Here is a 19,549-nt window from a genome sequence, read left to right as displayed (position 1 = left end):
AATAAGTAAATATTTTTTTTTAAAAATGAGTTTGATAGGGATGCCTGGGTGGCTCAGTCGGTTGAGTGGCTGCCTTCGGCTCAGGTCATGATCCCAGAGTCCTGGGATCGAGTCCCACATCAGGCTCCTTGCTCCGTGGGGAGCTTGCTTCTCCCTTTGCCTGCCACTCTGCCTGCCTGTGCTCTATCTCCCTGACAAATAAATAAATAAAATCTTTTTAAAAAATGAGTTTGATAGATTTGGAGACCCTTCTCAAAAAAGGGGTACAAATGGCCAACAAACCCATGAAAAGATCCTCAACATCATTATTCATTAGAGAAATGCAAATCAAAACCACTATGAGATACTTTACACCCAGCAGGATGGTAGTAATAACAACAGTAGTAACAGGCAGCACCAGGAGGATGTGGAAAAGCTGGACCCATTACACACTGCTGGTGGGAAAGTAAAATGGCCAGTTTGGAAAATAGTATGAAAGTTCATCAAAAAGTTAAACATAGTGGGGCGCCTGGCTGGCTCAGTCGGAAAAGCATGTGACTCTTAATCTCAGGGTTGTGAGTTTGAGCCCCACGTTGGGTGCAGAGATTACTTAAAATCTTAAAAAAAAAAAAAAAAAAAAAGTAAAATCTTTAAAAAAGAAAAAAAGTTAAACATAGGGTTATCTACAACCCAGCAATTCTACTACGAGATATATAACCAAGAGTATTGCAAACATATGTCCACCTGTAAATGTTCCAGGGTTATACATAATCACCCAAAGTGCAAATAACACAAATACTCATCAACTGATGAATGGACAGAAAATGTGGTATATCCATACAAAAGGATATTATTCAACCATAAAAAGGAAACACTATCACATGTTAAAACATGGATGAATCTTAAAAACATTATGCTTAGTGAAAGAAGCCAGACACAAAAGGCTGCTTATTATGTGATCCATTTACATGAAATATCCAGAGTAGGCACATCAATGGAGACAGACGGTAGACTAATGGTTGCCAGAGGTTGGGAGGAGGGGAAATTGGGACTGACTACAAATAGGTACAGGGTTTCTTTTTGGCATGATGGGGATAATGTAGAATTTAGTGGTGACTGTTGCACAACACAGTGAATATATTTTTTAAAATGGTAGATTTTATGGTATGTGAATTGTAACTCAATAAAAAAAATACTCATCATGTATTATTTACTAAAACTTCTAAGTACTTTCCAAGGAACACAGAAGGGTAAAGATGGCTCCGATGGTGTGAAAAAAGAAACAGCACTAAAACAATTTCCATTTTTAAGAAATTCTTTGAGAGAAAGTTTATTCTTTTATTTCATTGTTGTCTGGAAAATCTCATGTAATAGACAAAACCTTTCTCCTATCCTAAAACAAGTATCACCAAGGAAATACCCACTCTCAATATATAGCCTTCAGCCTTAGAGGAATCTTGCACACTCTTCATTCATCGTCAGTTCCCCCAAATGAGACAGCCGGATCTCTGGGATATACCTCCTTGGATTTAACACCAAGACATTTGATTCTGGTCTTACCCCACCGCCCTCCTGGAAGACAATAACTATCCTAACAACTACTTCCCTGTTACTGTTCTTATTTATTAGGGACTTATGTTCTCAGATGCTACACACATCTGTGATACTAGCCCTGGAGAACTACCTTGTTCCTTCATGGCCCACTGTCGTATGTTCCAACACCCAGCTTATAAATCTCCCCTCTGGCATGGGCTTCTCTTAAATATATTCTATAAAACTCTAAACACATATTCTCTCATTTCTTCTACTTCTCTGTAAACTATGTAATAGTCAGATTGTCTTAGTCTATATTATTGAAGAGTTCAGCTTTTCTACTTTATCTGTTTAAAAGTGGAAACTGAGGGACTGGTCCAGAGGTAAAAGAATTTGACCTATCATCATTGATCTTGTAGTTTTTAGCTAAAGCCACTGGGTGCCACTCTTGTGCCACTAACAAGTTATTTATCACTAAAAGGACATCACCAGAAGGAAAACCGTAATGATCTTGAGTGCAGAAGCAGAGGATCTGCTCACGAGTGCCTCTGATCACTCATCTTCCCTGGGCTATATGGTGTGGAACATTCCAGTACCAGTCCTATACGGTAACAACGTTACTAGGCTTTGAAACTAGGAGACCTCAGTGCAAAGCCTAGCCTTGACATTTGCTATGTCATCCCAAGCAAATTAGGAAAGTTCTCTAACCAGTTTCTTCATCTATAAAATGGGAAAACTACAACCTATTTTGTAGGATCTTTTTGATATTAAAGTGGAAATCTTGACACAGATTAAGAATTCAATGAATATTACTTCCTTCCAAGACCTAGTACTGGGTAAGATCTTGACTTCACTAGCCATCTGCCAAATTAATTGGGCTATGAATGGCCCTGAGGCTATGAACCATCACTATGGTAACAGAATGGGGGCAAAAGAGGTCAGATAATTTCCTTTTGAGATCTCACTGGGATATCAGAGAGGCCCAAGCAAAAGGTCTTCACAGGATGAAACACTTCTAGATCCTACCCATATATCTTTGGTCCTATGATAATGGCACATGCTTATCCCTAGAAATCTGAAGGAGTGGATGGCTGTAGTGAATGGAACAGTGGCTCCTAAAAAAGTATGTCCAAGTCTTGACCCCCAGAACCTGTAAATATGACCTTATTTGGAAAAAAGGTCTTTTTAAAAGTAATTAACAATCTCAAGATCATGAGAGTAGGCCAAAAATCCAATGACAGGTCTTATAAAAGAGGCAGAGGGAAATTTGAGAGACACAGGAAAAAGGCCCTGTGTTGAAGATGGAGGCAGAGACTGGAGTATTGTAGATACAAGGCAAGGAGCACTGAGAGCCAACAGAAGCTGGTAGGGGAATGGAAGGATTCCAAGGGAGCATGGTTTCCTAAAACCTTGATTTGAGACGACTTCTTCTTCATCTTCTTCTTTTTTTTAAATAGGCTCCATGCTGGACTTGAGATCAAGACCTGAGGTGAAATCAAAAGACTCCAAAGCCTAACCAACTTAGCCACCCATGTGCACCTATTTCAGACTTCTGGACTCCAGAACCGTGAGATAATAAATTTTGGTGTTTTTAAACCATTAAGTTTGTGGAAATTAGTTTGTTCAACTTTGTGGGCATCAACTTTCTAAGTTGGAGTGAAATCAGCAAGAGTACTTGCAGTGAACTAGCTGAAGGGAATGGCAGATGCATTCCGAGGAACAGGCTTCCTAGAAGGTACAGAAAAGTTGTGGTAAAAGGAGCATTCATAGGGATTTCACTCCCATCCTCTAGCCTTTCTAACTACAAAGCAGTTGATGAGATGCTGTGATCCTTGGGTATGATCCTAGGCACCTAAACACCCCCATCCAAATCAGGCAAACTAAAGTAGAAGAGAGAGAGAAGTAGTAGAAGTGCAAAAGGGCCTATTTTTTGTCAGAAACAGTATCTGTAATTTTGTATAGCAACTTTATTGGAATATAACTTACACAGTTATGGTAAGCTGCATTTATATTAAATGTACAATTAGGTAAGTTTGGGCATACATACATATTTGGGCATATATACATACTTTTTGATCATCCCAATCAAGGTAATGAATACATCCATTATCCTCAAAAGTATCCTCTGACCTTCATAATCATTCCCTTGAACTCTTATATCTCCTATCTTTAAGCAACCACTAATCTGTAGGTAAAGATTAGTTAGCATTCTAAAAAAAAAATTTTATTTTTAGATTTGTTTATGACAGAGAGGGATAGCAAGAGAGGGAACACAAACACAGGGGAGCCGGAGAGGGAGAAGCAGTCTCCCCGCTGAGCAGAGAGCCTGATATGGGGCTCGATCCCAGGACACTGGGATCATGACCTGAGCCAAAGCCAGACAATGACTGAGCCACCCAGGCGCACTGAAGAATTTTATATAAATGCAATCCAATAGTATGTACTCTTGTATTTCAGGGATGCCCCTCCACCCCAGCTGCTATTACAGCTAATCCGGAACTAGATGGTATTCTGCTGAGCAAAATAAGTCAATCAGAGAAAGACAGTTATCATATGATCTCTCTGATATGAGGAATTTGAGAGATAGGGCAGGGGGTTGTGGTGCGTAGGAAAGGAAAAGATGAAACAAAATGGGATTGGGAGGGAGACAAACCATAAGAGACTCTTAATCTTACGAAATAAACTGGAGGTTGCTGGGGGGTGGGGAGTTAGGGTATTTCAAGGGTTTTCATTTAGCATGGCTGTTTAGAGACTCACTCATGCTACTGTGTATACCAACAGTTCATTCCTTTCATTGCGGAGTAGTATTCCATTGAATGAACTATTTACTTCCATTTACCTACTGACACTGGGTTGCTTCCAGTTTGGGGTTATATGACAGAGGTGCCATGAACATTAGTATATAAATTTTTGTGTGGACATATAGGTTTTCATTTCTCTTGGGTTAATACTTAAGAGTAGAATGGATGGATCATATGTATATACTTAACTTTTTAAGAAGCTGCCAAACTTCTCCAGAGTGATTGTACAGCTTTTTCTTCCTACAGACAGGGTGCAAGAGTTCCAATTCCTCCATATCCTGGCCGATACCTGGTATGGTCAGTCTCTTTATACCAAGTAGGTGTGAAGTTATGCTTCTGACTTGCATTTTCCCTGACTAATGTTAAGCATCTTTCTTCTTTTGTATCTTTTGTGAAATGTGTGTTCAAATCTTGTGCCCATTTTAAAAACTGGGTTGTCTTCTTATGCTTAAGTTTTGAGAGTTTTAAAATATTCTCAATATTAAGGTAAGGTTTTTAACTAAAAATCCAATCTCTTTAATAGACATAGGTGTAACAGACCAGGTATATAGAGCTATTGCTTTTTTTTTTTTTTCCAAGATTTTATGTATTTGAGAGAGAGACCACGTGCATGAGCAGGGAGAAGGGCAGAGTGGGAGGGGGAGGAGGAGGGGCAGACGGAGAGGGAGAAGCCAAAACTCTACTGAGCAGGGAGCCTAATAAGGGGCTCACTCCAGGATCCTGGGATCATGACTTCAGCTGAAGGCACTTGCCTAACCGACTGAGCCACCTAGCTGCCCCTAGAGCTGTTTCCTCTTGAGTGAACTTTAGTAATTTCTGTCCTTCAGGGAACTTGTCCATTTGATCTAAGTTGTCAAATTTACTGATACAATATTTAAAATTTAACATGATGACATTCAGCACTGCTCATAATAACCCTTGATAATCCTTTTAATATCTGAGATGTCACTTCTCTAATTTCTAATAGTAGAAATTTGTGTCTTCTGTGGTCTAAAAATATAATGGAATACTATGCAGCCATCAAAAGAAATGAAATCTTGCCATTTGCAACAATCTAGTTCCATCCGGAACTAGATGGTATTATGCTGAGCAAAATAAGTCAATCAGAGAAAGACAGTTATCATATGATCTCTCTGATATGAGGAATTTGAGAGATAGGGCAGGGGGTTGTGGTGCGTAGGAAAGGAAAAGATGAAACAAAATGGGATCGGGAAGGAGACAAACCATAAGAGACTCTTAATCTTACGAAATAAACTGGAGGTTGCTGGGGGGTGGGGAGTTAGGGATAGGGTGGCTGGGTTATGGACATTGGGGAGGTTATGTGCTATGGTGAGTGCTGTGAAATGTATAAGCCTGATGATTCACAGACCTGTACCCCTGGGGCAAATAATAGGTTATATGTTAATTTTTTAAAAGATACGAAAAAAAGAAATTTGTATCTTCTTTTATCCTGATTAGTCTGGTTAAATGTTTGTCAATTTTATTAATATTCTCAATAAACCTCCTTGAAATCCTCATTGATTTTTCCCTACTGTTTTTCTGTTTTCTATTTTACTGACTTCCACTCTGACTTTATTATTTAATTTCTTCTGTTTGTGTGTAATTTGCTCTTCTTGTTCTAGTTTAAGTTGGAAGCTAAGACCATTGATTTGGGAACTTTTCCTTTTCTAACATAGGCATTTTTCTCTCTAAGTATTGCTTTAGAGAGAGCTCACAGATTTTGATAATTTGCATTTCCATTTAAATTATTTTTTACTTTCTCTTTTGCTTTTGTGTTTGGTGCATGGGTTATTTATAAGTGTGTCATTTAATTTCCAGATATTTGAAATTTTCTAGATATCATTCTGTCACTGATTTTACTTAAATCCAACTGTGGTCAAAAACACACTTTATATGACTTGAATTCTTTTAAGTTTATTGAGATGTATTTAATGGCTCAGAATATGGTTTACCTTGTTAAATGTCCCTTTTGTACTTGAGAAAAATATTCTGCTGTGGTTGGGCAGGACTTTTTATGAATATAAGTTAGGTGAAGTTAATTCATAGTATTACTTAGGACTTCCACAGACTTACTGATTTTCTGTCTACTTTATCAATTATTAATAGAAGTATGTTGAAATTTCCAAATATAATTGTGAATTTGTGGGGCACCTGGGTGGCTCAGTGGTTTAAGCCTCTGCCTTCAGCTCAGGTCATGATCTCAGGGTCCTGGATTGAGCCCCGCATCAGGCTCTCTGCTCTGCAGGGAGTCTGCTTCCCCCTCTCTCTGCCTGCCTCTCAGCCTACTTGTGGTCTCTCTCTCTCTCTGTCAAATAAATAAATAAAATCTTTTTAAAAAATTGTGAATTTGTCTATTTCTTCTTACAATAATTCTATTCTTCATTTATTTTAAAGTTCTCTCAAAAGATTCATGAGGAGTGCCTGGGTGGCTCAGTGGGTTAAAGCCTCTGCCTTGGGCCCAGGTCATGACCTCAGGGTCTTGGGATCAAGCCCCACATCGGGCTCTCTGCTGAGCGGGGAGCCTGCTTCTCCCTCTTTCTCCACCTGCCTCTCTACTTGTGATCTCTCTCTCTGTCAAATAAGTATCTTTTTTTTTTTTTAAGATTTTTATTTATTTATTTATTTATTTGATAGAGAGAGATCACAAATAGACAGAGAGGCAGGCAGAGAGAGAGGAAGGGAAGCAAGCTCCCTGCTGGGCAGAGAGCCCGACGTGGGACTCGATCCCAGGACCCTGAGATCATGACCTGAGCCGAAGGCAGCAGCTTAACCCACTGAGCCACCCAGGCGCCCCTCAAATAAGTATCTTTAAAAAGGAGTTTCATGAACATTTGGGGCCATTATCTTCATTACACTGTACACACTGTATTGTATTCATCATTATGAAATGGTCCTTTTATCCCTAGTAATCTTGTTTGCTCTGAAATCTGCTTTATAGCCTTTTCAATGTTTTTTTTTTAAAGATTTTATATATTTATATGACAGACAGAGATCACAAGTCGGCAGAAAAGCAGGCAGAGAGAGAGAGAGAGAGAAAAGAAGCAGGCTCCCCACTGAGCACAGAGCCCGAAGCGGGGCTCCATCCCAGGACCCTGAGATCATGACCTGAGCTAAAGGCAGAGGCTTTAACCCACTGAGCCACCCAGATGCCCCTCAATGCTTTTTTTTTTTTGCAGATTTTTTTTTTACATTTTATTTATTCATTTGACAGACAGAGATCACAAGTAGGCTGAGAGGCAGGCAGAGAGAGAGGAAGGGAAGCAGGCTTCCTGCTGAGCAGAGAGCCCAATGCGGGGCTCAATCCCAGGACCCTGGGATCATGACCTGAGCTGAAGGCAGAGGCTTTAACCACTGAGCCACCCAGGCGCCCCTACTTCTGTATTTTAAAGTGGGATTCTTATAGGCAGCATATTGTTCTCTTTATTTAATCTAACAGTCTCGATCTTTTAATGTAATTAGTTGTAAAGACCACATTTAATATGATAATTGATATGGCTGAGTTTAAATATATCTTCTTGCTAACTGCTTTCTATTTGTCTCATCTGTACTTTGTTCTCTTTTCTTCTTCTTCCTCTTTCTCTGCCCTCTTTTTGATTATTTTTTAAAAAGGGACTTTACTTTTTAGAGCAGTTTTAAGTTTATAGCAAAACTGAGGAAAAGGTACAGAGATTTCTCATATGCCTCTGCCCCATATCTGTATAGCCTTTTCCATTATAAACATCCCCCATCAGACTGGTACATTTGTTACAAATGATAAACCTACATTGACACATCATTGTCATTCAAAGTCCATAGTTTACATGAGGGTTTACCCCTAGTGTTGTATATTCCATGGCTCTGGACTAATGTATGACTTGTACTCACCATTACAGAATCATACAGAGTAGTTTCACTGCCCTAAAAGTCCTCTGTGTTTTGTATATTAATTCCTCCTTTTCCTTTAACCCTTGGAAATCACTGATCTTTTTACTGTCTCCATAGTTTTGCCTTTTCCAGAATGTTCTGCTTTTTCATACTGACTTATTTAATAATATACCTTTAGGGGGTGCCTGGGTGGCTCAGTTGGTTAAGCAACTGCCTTCGGCTCAGGTCCTGATCCTGGAGTTCTGGAAGGGAGTCCTGCATCAGGCTCCCTGCTCGGTAAGGAGTCTGCTTCTCCCTCTGACCCTCCCCCTTCTCATCTTCTCTCTCAAATAAATGAATAAAATCTTTTAAAAATATATATACCTTTAGGCTTCCTTGATGTGTTTTCATGGCTTTATGGCTCATTTCTTCTTAGTGTAAAATAATATTCCATTGTCTGGATATGCCAGTTTATTTAACCATTCACCTGCTGAAGGACATCTTGATTGCCGCCAAGCTGCTGTAAACATCCGTGTGCAGGTTTCTGTGTGAACCTAAGTTTTAACTCATTTGGATAAACACCAAGAAGCATGATTTTTGGATCACATGGTCAAGAGTGTATTTAGTTTTTTAAGAAATTACCAAATTGCCTTCCAAAGTAGTTGTATCATCTTGCATTCTCACCAGCAATGAATGAGAGTTCCTACTGTTCCACATCCTTGCCGGCATTTGGTGTCGTGTTCTGGATTTTGGCTACCATAATAGGTATGTAGGGGTATCTCATTGTTTTAATTTGCATTTCCCTGATGACATAAGATGTGGGGCATCTTTTCATGTGCTTATTTGCCATCTCAAGTCTTCTTTGGTGAGGTGTCTGATAAGGTCTTTGGCCTGTTTTTTTTTTTTTATTTTTTTGTGAGTTTTAAAAGTTATTTGTATATTTTGGATAATAGTCTCTTAATCATATGTGTCTCTTTCAATTATTTTCTCCCAGTCTGTGGCTTATCTTTTCATTCTCCGGAAGGCTGAATATGTTTTATGACTCCATTTTATCTCCTTTCTTGGTTTAATAGCTGCAACTCCTTCTTGTATTATTCTGATGGTTCCTTTCATCTTAACTTACCAGTCTACCTTCAAGTAATATTAGCCACTCTGCATACAGTATAAGTCTTTGCAACAGTATATTTCCATTTTTCTCCTCTTGGTTTTTGTGCTGTTATCATACACTTTACTTCACCATAGGTTATAAACCTTACAATACATTATTGCTATTTTTTTAAAAAGATTTCTTTTTAATTTATTTGACAGAGAGAGATCACAAGTAGGCAGAGAGGCAGGCAGAGAGAAGGGGGGAAGCAGGCTCCCTGCTGAGCAGAGAGCCCAATGTGGGGCTGGATCCCAGGACCCTTGGATCATGATCTGAGCCATAGGCAGAGGCTTAACTCACTGAGCCACCCAGGCGCTTCCATTATTGTTATTTTTGCTTTAAAAAGTTAATTATGTTTTAAAGAGATTAAGGTAATGAGAAAAAAAAGTCTTTATATTTATCCTCGTAGTCACCATTTTCTGTACTCTTCATTCCTTCGTGTAGATTCAGGTTTCTAGCTGGTATCACCGTTCTCCTACTTGAAGTACTTCCTTTACATTTCTCATCTGCTGATAATGAATTCTTTCAACTCTTGTATGTCAGAAAAGGTCCTTACTTCTTCTTCTTTTTTTCTTAAATATTTAATTTTCATTAGGTAAATAATCCTAGGTTCAAGGTTTTTTTTTCCAGTACTGTAAAGATGTTGCTCCATTTTCTTCTAGCTTACACTGTTTCTGATGAGAAATTTTCTGTAATCCTTATCTTTGTTTCCTTGTCAATAAGCTTTCCTCACCCATTTGTTTATAAGATTTTTTTCACCACTGGTTTTAACCTATTTAATTATGTTTGTGTAGTTTTGTTTTGTGGGCTTGGTGTTTCTTTTATTTATTTGACAGACAGAGATCACAAGTAAGCAGAGAAGCAGGCAGAGAGAGAGGAGGAAGCAGGCTCCCTGCTGAGCAGAGAGCCCCATGTGGGGCTCAATCTCAGGACCCTGGGATCATGACCTGAGCCGAAGGCAGAGGCTTTAACCCACTGAGCCACACAGGCACCTCAAGGGCTTGGTGTTAATTAAGATTCTTAGATCTACTAGATTTATAGATTCTATCAATTTAGAAAGTTTTCAGCCATTGTTCCCTCAAATACATTTTCTGCCCCATTTCTTCTTCAGATTCCCCAATTACACATATATTTAGGCTACGTGAAGCTGTCCCATAACTCACGATATTCTATGTTTTATTATTTGTAAAGAAATCTTACCCTTTTAATTAATTAATCTTTTTTAGGGAGAACACGCACATGTGTGAGCAGGGGGCGTTAGTGGAGTGGAAAAGAATGGGAGGGAAGAGGGAATCTTTTTTTTTTAACAGATTAAGTTATTTTATTTATTTATTTATTTATATTATGTTCAATTAGCCAGCAGAGAGTACATCATTAGTTGGAGAGGGAGAGAACCTTAACCAGACTCCAGGCTGAGCATGGACCCCAGTGCAGGGCTCAATCTCATGATCTTGACATCACAACCTGAGTCAAGATCAAGAATCAGATGCTTAATTGACTGAGCCACCCAACTGCCCCTTTGATATTATTATTATTATTTTAAAACGCTGTGTTTCATTTCAGATAGTTTCTATTGCTGTGTGTTTCTCCTTAAGTGTCCAATGTGCCATTCATACTATTCAGTATAATTTCTACCTTGGAGACATCATAGTTTTCATCTTTACAGTTCATTTTGGGCCTTTTTTATACTTTCCATGTCTCTACTTGATATGTTCAGCCTTTCCTCTAGCTTCTTCCTGAACATACGGAATACGGTTATAATAATAACTCTCTTAATGTCTTTGTCTACTAATTCTAACTTCTGTGTCAGTTCTGGATCAGTTTTGATTCAATGATTGATTGACCAATTAAGAGTTTTCTCTTAGGGGCGCCTGGGTGGCTCAGTGGGTTGGGCCACTGCCTTCGGCTCAGGTCATGATCCCAGGGTCCTGGGATCGAGTCCCGTGTTGGGCTCTCTGCTCATCGGGGAGCCTGCTTCCTCCTCTCTCTCTCTGCCTGCCTCTCTGCCTACTTGTGGTCTCTTTTTGTCAAATAAATAAATAAATTCTTAAAAAAAAAAAAAGAGTTTTCTCTTCATTATGGGTTGTATATTCCTGCTTCTCACCATATCTATTAATTCTGATTAGAGGCAAGGCACTGTGACTATTACCATAGTGGGTGCTGGGTATTTCTAATAATCCTATAAATATTCTTGACCTTTGTTCTGTGATGCTGTTGAATTACTTGGAAACAACTTGATTCCTCGTCTTGCTTCTGCTTTTAAGCTTTGTTAGGCAGGACCAGAGGAGTGTTTATTAGGCAGAGGTTTAATTTTCCTCCATTCCAAAGGCAAGTATCTTCTTAGTATTCTATATCATGCTCCATAAATTATAAAGCTTTCCTCTCTGGTTGATGGAAATAGGCACTATTCCCGGCCCTTTTAAGCTCTGCATATTATTCCCTCTAATCCTTCTGGGTGGTTCTTTACCTGAATAGTTTCTTCACAAGACTGAGCTGATTCATACTCATCTGAATAATAGAGAAGGAACCCTGCAGATTCTCAGAATTCTCTCTGTAAGGAGTTCTTTCTTTTCTGATAGTTCACCCTGAAAACTTTATCTGTTTTGGCATACGGGAATTCCTAGGTTCATCTATTCAACTTCATCTATACAACATCTAAACCACTAGGCTTTGCCTGGATATCTTCTCCCTGTTCAATGGCTTCTGTACTTTCTCTAGGCAGTATGTTAGGGTAATCATAGGGCTCACTTCATTTGTTTTCCACATCTCAGGAAAGACTATCCTATTCATTGCTGCTCAATGTCTTGAGAACCATTGTTTTATATGTTGTGTCTGGATTTTTTTTTAATTTCAGTCAAGAGAGTAAATCTAGTTCCTGACACTCTGTCTTGGCCAGAAGCCACTGTATAATAGTATCACCCTTACTCTCTTTTATTTACTCATATTATACTTTAGTTCCACAAAGGCCAGTCCTACTGATTGGAACCAAGAGAGCCAGAAGAGTGGGCTTTAGATGGAACACTGTTTCAGTTATACCTGCAATCTGGAGATATACAGAATCTCCCAGCTATGAATCTTTTCACTCATTAGAGGAGTCTGTCATAAAACCAGATGAAGCTGTTTGAGCTCCTTGAGGGCAGAGACCCCAACTAATGCAATTCTCTATCTCCAGCACCCAGAAAGGTAAATAAAGTATGGCTTTGATTAGACAAAACTAAACAAAAATACTCCACTCTGTCATCACCACTGTAATGGTAGCTATGTGCTCAGCACTTTACATACATTATTTTATTCAAACCTCACAACAGTTATTTCAGGTTATGCATCATTCCTATTTTATTGATAAAGAAACTAAGGCTTAGAAAGGTTAAACAGCTTCCACAATACTACACAACTAGTTAGTGGCTGAAATAGAATTTGAGCAACATCTAGCTATGCTCTTGACCTTTGTGTAATACTGTATTTTATAAAGTTTTCCTAAACCAAGGGCTTCCCTACTGAAAGACTAACCTCAGATTGTGCAATCTAAAATACCTACCCCTAACCACCCGTATTCAGGGTTCCCACACATCAGTATGGAAGATCTCCACCAAGTACAATTAGTATTTTATACTTACCTGCTTTGTCTCACATGAGCAGTAGGGAAGAGATCGGTGCCGGGTGATGTCATGAAATGATTTGTGCAGTTTGGTCCCAAATTCTTGAGTGTCAACTGCCTAAAATGGGCCAGAGATGAAATGTGCTGAATTCCAGTACTGGCAACCAAAGGGAATGCACCCACAGGATATGGGAAGAGGATGAGACAAATAGGAAGGCAAACCACTGATATCCCTCATGTTATGTTTGGAGTTTCCTTAATTCCTATGGATACATAGAATTAGAGAGGCGGCCTGGCATACATGCCACGAGACAAGTAGTTGTGGCTCCTATGGCTTCCAGTGTCTGTTACCTAACCAAGATCTTTCAAACAAGGCCTTTGCTCTCCTATCTCTATAGGAAATACATATCCCAGAGATTTCTCTGTTCATAAAGGGGTTATATAAACTGCTTTCTTCTAAAACAAGTGCCAGGAGAGCAGAGGCTTCACCATATTCAACTAAGACTGATACAAGAACTTTTCCTCAAATAAGTCTTTTAGTAAATAAAAGAAGATAATAGCATCCATAAGGAATGGGTAATAGCTTCTAAGTTTTAGTATAGAATTGCAGGATATTCAGTTGAAGGGGACAAGAGTAATGCCCTAATACAACAAACGAATTTTATAGATGAGAAAACTAAAATCCAAAAAGGTGAAGTAACCCACCTAAGATTTCATGACTTGTTATACAAAAGTTAGGCCTGACCTAAGGATTTCCAACGTGGCATTCTTCTCATTACCCTGTGCTATCCACATGATCCAGAAAGCTGAAGCTGTAGGAGGCACTAGATTATAAAGGTGTTATGCTCTTAGACCTAGTAACTCCACTTATAGAACTTTATTCTAGGAAATAATTCAGAAGAAGCAAGATATCACACAGAGGTATTAACTGAAATATTATTTATACTGGCAGAAAGAATATAAGCAATGTAAATGCCTATTATTAAGGGAATGGGTTATTAAATTAGATTAAACCAATGTAGTGAAATTGGCTAACTGATACAAATTTTAGAACAGTTGAAACGGGGAAGTGTCAAGTTATATATGAATGTAGAATTCTTCAGTTACAACTATACAATATAACTTGTACGAAATAATATCCAAAAATTTTAATTATAGTGATAAATATTATTAGCTATTATTTTAAATTTTGAATGTATTATACTATTTTTTTCAAGAAAAAAGGTACAAAAAAATAAAGCAACAGACATCGAATGAGTGGATCACGCACTGCTAATACCAACTGGTCAGCACACATTCCTAAAAGGAAGGAAAGAAACTAACATTTATTCAGAACCTACTGTGTGCTACATGCATGTTCAAACTTCACCCTCGCCATCGCAATAACCCTCTGAGGCACTATTATTTTTTCCACTTTATATATGAAACTCAGACTAATTAAGCACCAGCCTAAGTCCACATAGCCAGTAAGTAAATGAGCCAAGAATTGAACTCAGGCCTCAGTCTTCATTGTTATACTATTCTATACTGCCAATCATATGTAATACTTAAGGCTACTCAGTTATTTCCAGTGTTTTCTGTCACCATGAGGTACCAAAACATTCTTCAATAAGGAACTGGGAATCACTGTCTAATCTTGGTTCTAACTGTAACCAGCTATGTGACCTAAGGCAAGTAGAAATTTTAGATAACTAACTTATTTTCTCATTTATAAAGTAGTACATACATACTATCCATTCAGTAAATATTTCTTAAAACACCACAGGCCTGACACTATGTATGTAAAGTCAGAATTTTTGATCACAGTAGGATAAAAATAAAATAATGTTTCTAAAAGCTCTGTACATAATGCTGTGTTGGGCAGTAGAATATCATTAGAACCCTGGCACTATTAAGCAGCCCCAAGCTCCCACTAACTTGAAGGGCCTGGAGACAGATCTTTCTGAAGCTGTTGCTGGTGCTTCCAGTCACGATACTCATGATGGAATTCACAGCCACTGAGAGTGAGGCCTGAAATTTCTGAAGATCCTAAGGAACATATTAAGAAGAGATGGTAGTTTATAATAATCCCACGCTACTGGTTCAGAGAATCCCAAAGGAATAAAAGATTTCAGTAAGAGCAGGATTTCAACAACTCTTCCCCCACCCCCATCAACAATACTTACTGAGATCATGCCATAGAAAGGACACTTACGGACTGAAACAATGTTCTCTCCCCTTTTGCAGAGATCACTTACTGACACAGAAATATTCAGAAAAGATAAGCCATAAGACACTAGGCAATAAAACAGATGTGCCTGCTATTTAAAAAAAAAAAAAAAAAGCTTTAAACTTTGCCCTCTTAGTGTAGTGGTTTTTTCCCTCAAAGGGGGCCATATGAATTTAAGAAATATGTTACAAAAAGTATATAGGATATAGGAAGTCAGAAAGTCAGATAAAAAGAGAAAGTGTTGGGGCACCTGGGTTGATCAGTTGGTTAAGCCTCTGCCTTGGGCTCAGGTCATGATCCTGGAGTCCCAGGATCAAGATCCCTGCTCAGCGAGGAGACTGCTTCTCCCTCTCCCTGGGCTCCTCCCTCTTCCCCCACACCCCAAGCTTATGCTCACTCGCTCTCTCTTGTTCACTCTCTCTCTCACCTTACACCAGTTAGAATGGCCAAAATTAGCAAGACAGGAAACAACGTGTGTTGGAGAGGATGTGGAGAAAGGGGAACCCTCTTACACTGTTGGTGGGAATGCAAGTTGGTGCAGCCACTTTGGAGAACAGTGTGGAGATTCCTTAAGAAATTAAAAATAGAGCTTCCCTATGACCCTGCATTGTAATACTGGGTATTTACCCCAAAGATACAGATGTAGTGAAAAGAAGGGCCATCTGTACCCCAATGTCTATAGCAGCGATGGCCACAGTCACCAAACTGTAGAAAGAACCAAGATGCCCTTCAACAGACGAATGGATAAGGAAGATGTGGACCATATACACTAGGTAGTATTATGCCTCCATCAGAAAGAATGAATACCCAACTTTTGTATCAACATGGACAGGACTGGAAGAGATTATGTTGAATGAAATAAGTCAAGCAGAGAGAGTCAATTATCATACGGTTTCACTTATTTGTGGAGCATAACAAATAACATGGAGGATATAGGGAGATGGAGAGGAGAAGGGAGTTGAGGGAAATTGGAAGGGGAGATGAACCATGAGAGACTATGGACTCTGAAAAACAATCTGAGGGTTTTGAAGGGGCGGGGGGGGGTGTGGGAGGTTGGGGGAGCCACGTGGTGGGTATTTATGGAGGGCACGGATTGCATGGAGCACTGGGTGTAGTGCATAAACAATGAATTCTGTTATGCTAAAAAGAAATAAAATAAATAAGTAAATAAATAAATAAACAAAATCTTAAAAAAAAAAAAAAAAGAGGGAACGTGATGTTATAAACCATTAGGAAATGAGGGAAAAATGTAAGATTTAGAGAAGCAGTAGCTCCAAACGCATGTGTGAAAGGGAAGAAAGATAAGGAAAGGCTCATTATTAGTCATTTTTCTCGATTATTTTGTCCCTATTTACTCAAATTCACCCATTAGGAGGTAAGACTATGCAAGCTGGTACAGTGACATATGCTAAGTTAAATCTTGAGTTCCCAGGCTAGAGGCCATGTAAGGATCAGCCAAGGTGACAAAAGAAGACTAGGCATTAAGGGAGGAAGGGCTCTCACGCTCGGTCATATCCTCTAGTTCTTAGGAATTTCTTATTACCTTGGTAGCCTGGTGATGCTGCTCCAAGGCCTGGTCCATGGCAACCTGGATGGAATCTTGCACTGCGCTGTGGCTCTCCATGAGGATGGCACTGAGATGAGTGGTGAGCAAAGTGTGGACTCCTAAGGGGAGGGAAAATATTGGTAACTTTTTGAATGAGAATGTCCAAGACTTCAAGACTGCTGTTATGGTGCTATGAGTTAGGGGTGGAATGAAAAAGAGGCCTCTTGGAAGAAGAGGACACTTTTGCCTATCCACAAATAATTACTTTTTTAGACCAAACAATCAAAACCACCCCCACAAAAAACCCAAAAAACAAAACAAAATCCCCCGAAAACAAACAACAAAAGGTCAGCAACTTAAAACCCACCCAATTCCACTTGCAAATGAAAAAGACTTCAAAAACTAAGTGTGAAGGTTGACATTATTTTTGAAGAGACAAGTGAGGGATCCTGTTTAATTCATATCAGAAACAGAACTATATACCACATACTATAAACAATGACACTGGTGACTTCCAAAGGATAGGAGGAGGAGGAGAGAAAAAGGAAAGGCCTGTTGGACAGTGTGTCTACCCTACTCCCTTCCTATGTGAGCTTCACTGTTGGGGTGAGCCACTGTTACTGTCAGGGTCTCAATCCTTTCACCTATCCTGTGATACAAAAAAAGTTAACACTCACAAAGAGGACTCTGAGACTGCTGGTACAAGGCATTTTTATTTATTTTTTATTTTATTTTATTTTAATTTTTTCTTCAAGGTATTTTTAAATGGGGCTATTTCTAATTAACCATAGGCACCACTGCTCAGAAGAAAAGCTAACAGTTAAGAGAAATAGGTAAAAGAGGTCAAACAATAACAGACTACCCTGATGACCCAGAGACAACAGACATGGGCAGACAAATTCACTTTATACCTGAGAAAATCCTTGTAATTAACCTTTCCTTTTTCACTATTTTTCTGTTCTCCCCTGAATACTCCGTGCAAAGGCTATGGTGAAGCAGCCCACAGCTGGCTTTTCTCAGGGCTGCATTAAAAATGCAAACCAGAAGGTACATTTTCTACCACAAGGCACCATGATTCTATCCCAGAAAGGAATGCAAAATGTGGTCTGCTCAAAAGGAATCCAAAATTGGAGTCTGGAGAACATAGATTCCAGAGTGAATTCAACCACTAGCTGGTGGTGACCGAGTCCCTTCGCTTTTCTCACTTCAAAACTAAAACCGGCTTTATACCACCTGCTCTCAGGCATGTTGCGCAGATAAACTGGGATAATATGTATGAAGTGTTTTTAAATGTACATTGCAATATGCAACGGGACAATATTGCCATTGCTATGATGATATCGTATGGATTACAGTTTTCTATTGTTTGGTGCTAAAAATAGCCTCAAGAAACCAGTTAGGCCCTTTTTGAAAGCAGACATTTAATTAAAAAGCTACAAGTTTGTTCCCCTAAAACTGATGATACTACCAGATGCCTTTAACGTTGTAGCAAAATAATGAGTTAATCATAGAAAAGTTACCATGACAAGGTGGGCAGGAGGCCAGTTAAGTGATTTTTTAAGACACATGGAAACAGACTGTAGTTCTGTACAATCTGTTTCCTAAAAGTAGCTCTACAGAAAGCTTTCAAGGATATGAGAAAGAATATGGGAGAAAGAAGATAAAATTACTGTGTCTTGAGGCGCCTCGGTGGCTCAATGGTTTAAAGCCTCTGCCTTTGGCTCAGGTCATGATCCCAGGGTCCTGGGATCGAGCCCTGCTTCGGGCTCTCTGCTCAGTGGAGAGTCCGCTTCCTCCTCTCTCTCTGCCTGCCTCTCTGCCTACTTGTGATCTCTGTCAAATAAATAAATAATCTTTAAAAAAATTTACTGTGCCTCTATTCATATACCTATATCTACCTACCTTTACCATATACCCTTTTTCAAAGGCTAGTCCTACACTACCAGATGTGTAAGGAAATTTATAAAGATACATAGTATGGGGGCTCCTGGGTGGTTCAGTCAGTTGAGCAGCTTGCTGTTGATTTCGGCTCAGGTCATCATCTCGGGCTCCTTGGGATCAAGCCCAGTGACAGCATCATTGGGCTCCATGCTCAGCAGGGAGTCTGTTTCAGGATTTTCTCTCTCTCTCTCTGCCCTCCCCACTCTCTCAAATAAATCTTTTTTTTTTTTTAAAGATACTTAGTATGTTTACTAATGCAGTGATGAATTTCTATTTAATCCAATATCAAGTGTCAACTACCTGAGATGCTACAGGCCCTCAGAGTCAAGCTAAGCAGAGCTGTATGAACGATCAAATTACTGCAAGAATGACAGGAACCACTGGTTTTTGAGGAATCTGAGTTCTTCAGGTGTGTTTGATAGGATTCAGAAAATGGTATGAGACTCTCTGTCATCCCAGGGAAGACTGAATATGATAATGCTTCTAGCCGACCTCAAAACAAAACAAAATAAAACAAACAAAATCGAAACCAAACAACAACCAACAAAAAAAGCCTGCCAAAAGACAGAGATCTTGAGTCGTAAGAGGGTCTTAGACTTGGAGGGGCTTTGATAGTACCTAGTCTAACAATCTCACATTAAATACATGAAAAGGAGAGATCAGATGACTTATGTGACTTGTTTCCCAAAAATCACCAAGGAATTCGATAGCAGAACTAAGATTATAGCCAGCTTTCTTGATTCTACCCTGAAGTCCTTTCCACTATACTGAGATTTTTTTCTTATCAGCCTCTGTCCCTAAGAGTGCAGGCTGGTAACAACCCTAGGCCTCCTCACTTTGCCCTCCCTGCTGGAAGCCTCATTAGTCTGGGTCCCTTTAGGCTCCCATTCCAGGGCCTTGATGAGTGGAAGAGTGGGGCACCAGACAACAGCTCCTCAAATGAAGAGCGGCA

General features: G+C 39.3%; 1 protein-coding gene across 8 annotated transcripts in view; it reads right to left on the bottom strand.

Moving 5' to 3' along the window:
• CUNH11orf80 (chromosome unknown C11orf80 homolog) overlaps positions 1–19,549 on the bottom strand; it is a 98,784-nt gene that overhangs the window by 6,031 nt on the left and 73,204 nt on the right. For 5 of the 8 annotated variants that reach the window (XM_045065521.1, XM_045065523.1, XM_045065560.1 and 2 more), the window contains 3 exons: positions 16,654–16,775; positions 14,819–14,929; positions 12,921–13,019 (listed from right to left, as the gene is read on the bottom strand). In XM_045065521.1, the coding sequence (XP_044921456.1) occupies positions 12,921–13,019; positions 14,819–14,929; positions 16,654–16,775 (332 nt within the window). The remainder of the gene's footprint in view (positions 1–12,920; positions 13,020–14,818; positions 14,930–16,653; positions 16,776–19,549) is intronic. The other 3 variants (XM_045065546.1, XM_045065552.1, XM_045065571.1) reach the window with 1 other exon arrangement.

Source organism: Mustela putorius, unplaced genomic scaffold (genome assembly GCF_011764305.1).
Source record: "Mustela putorius furo isolate JIRA1106 unplaced genomic scaffold, ASM1176430v1.1 tig00000127_pilon_pilon_pilon, whole genome shotgun sequence".
Classification (NCBI taxonomy): domain Eukaryota; kingdom Metazoa; phylum Chordata; class Mammalia; order Carnivora; family Mustelidae; genus Mustela; species Mustela putorius.
Note: the sequence above shows the minus strand (reverse complement) of the source record. Positions and strands in the feature narration are given on the sequence as shown.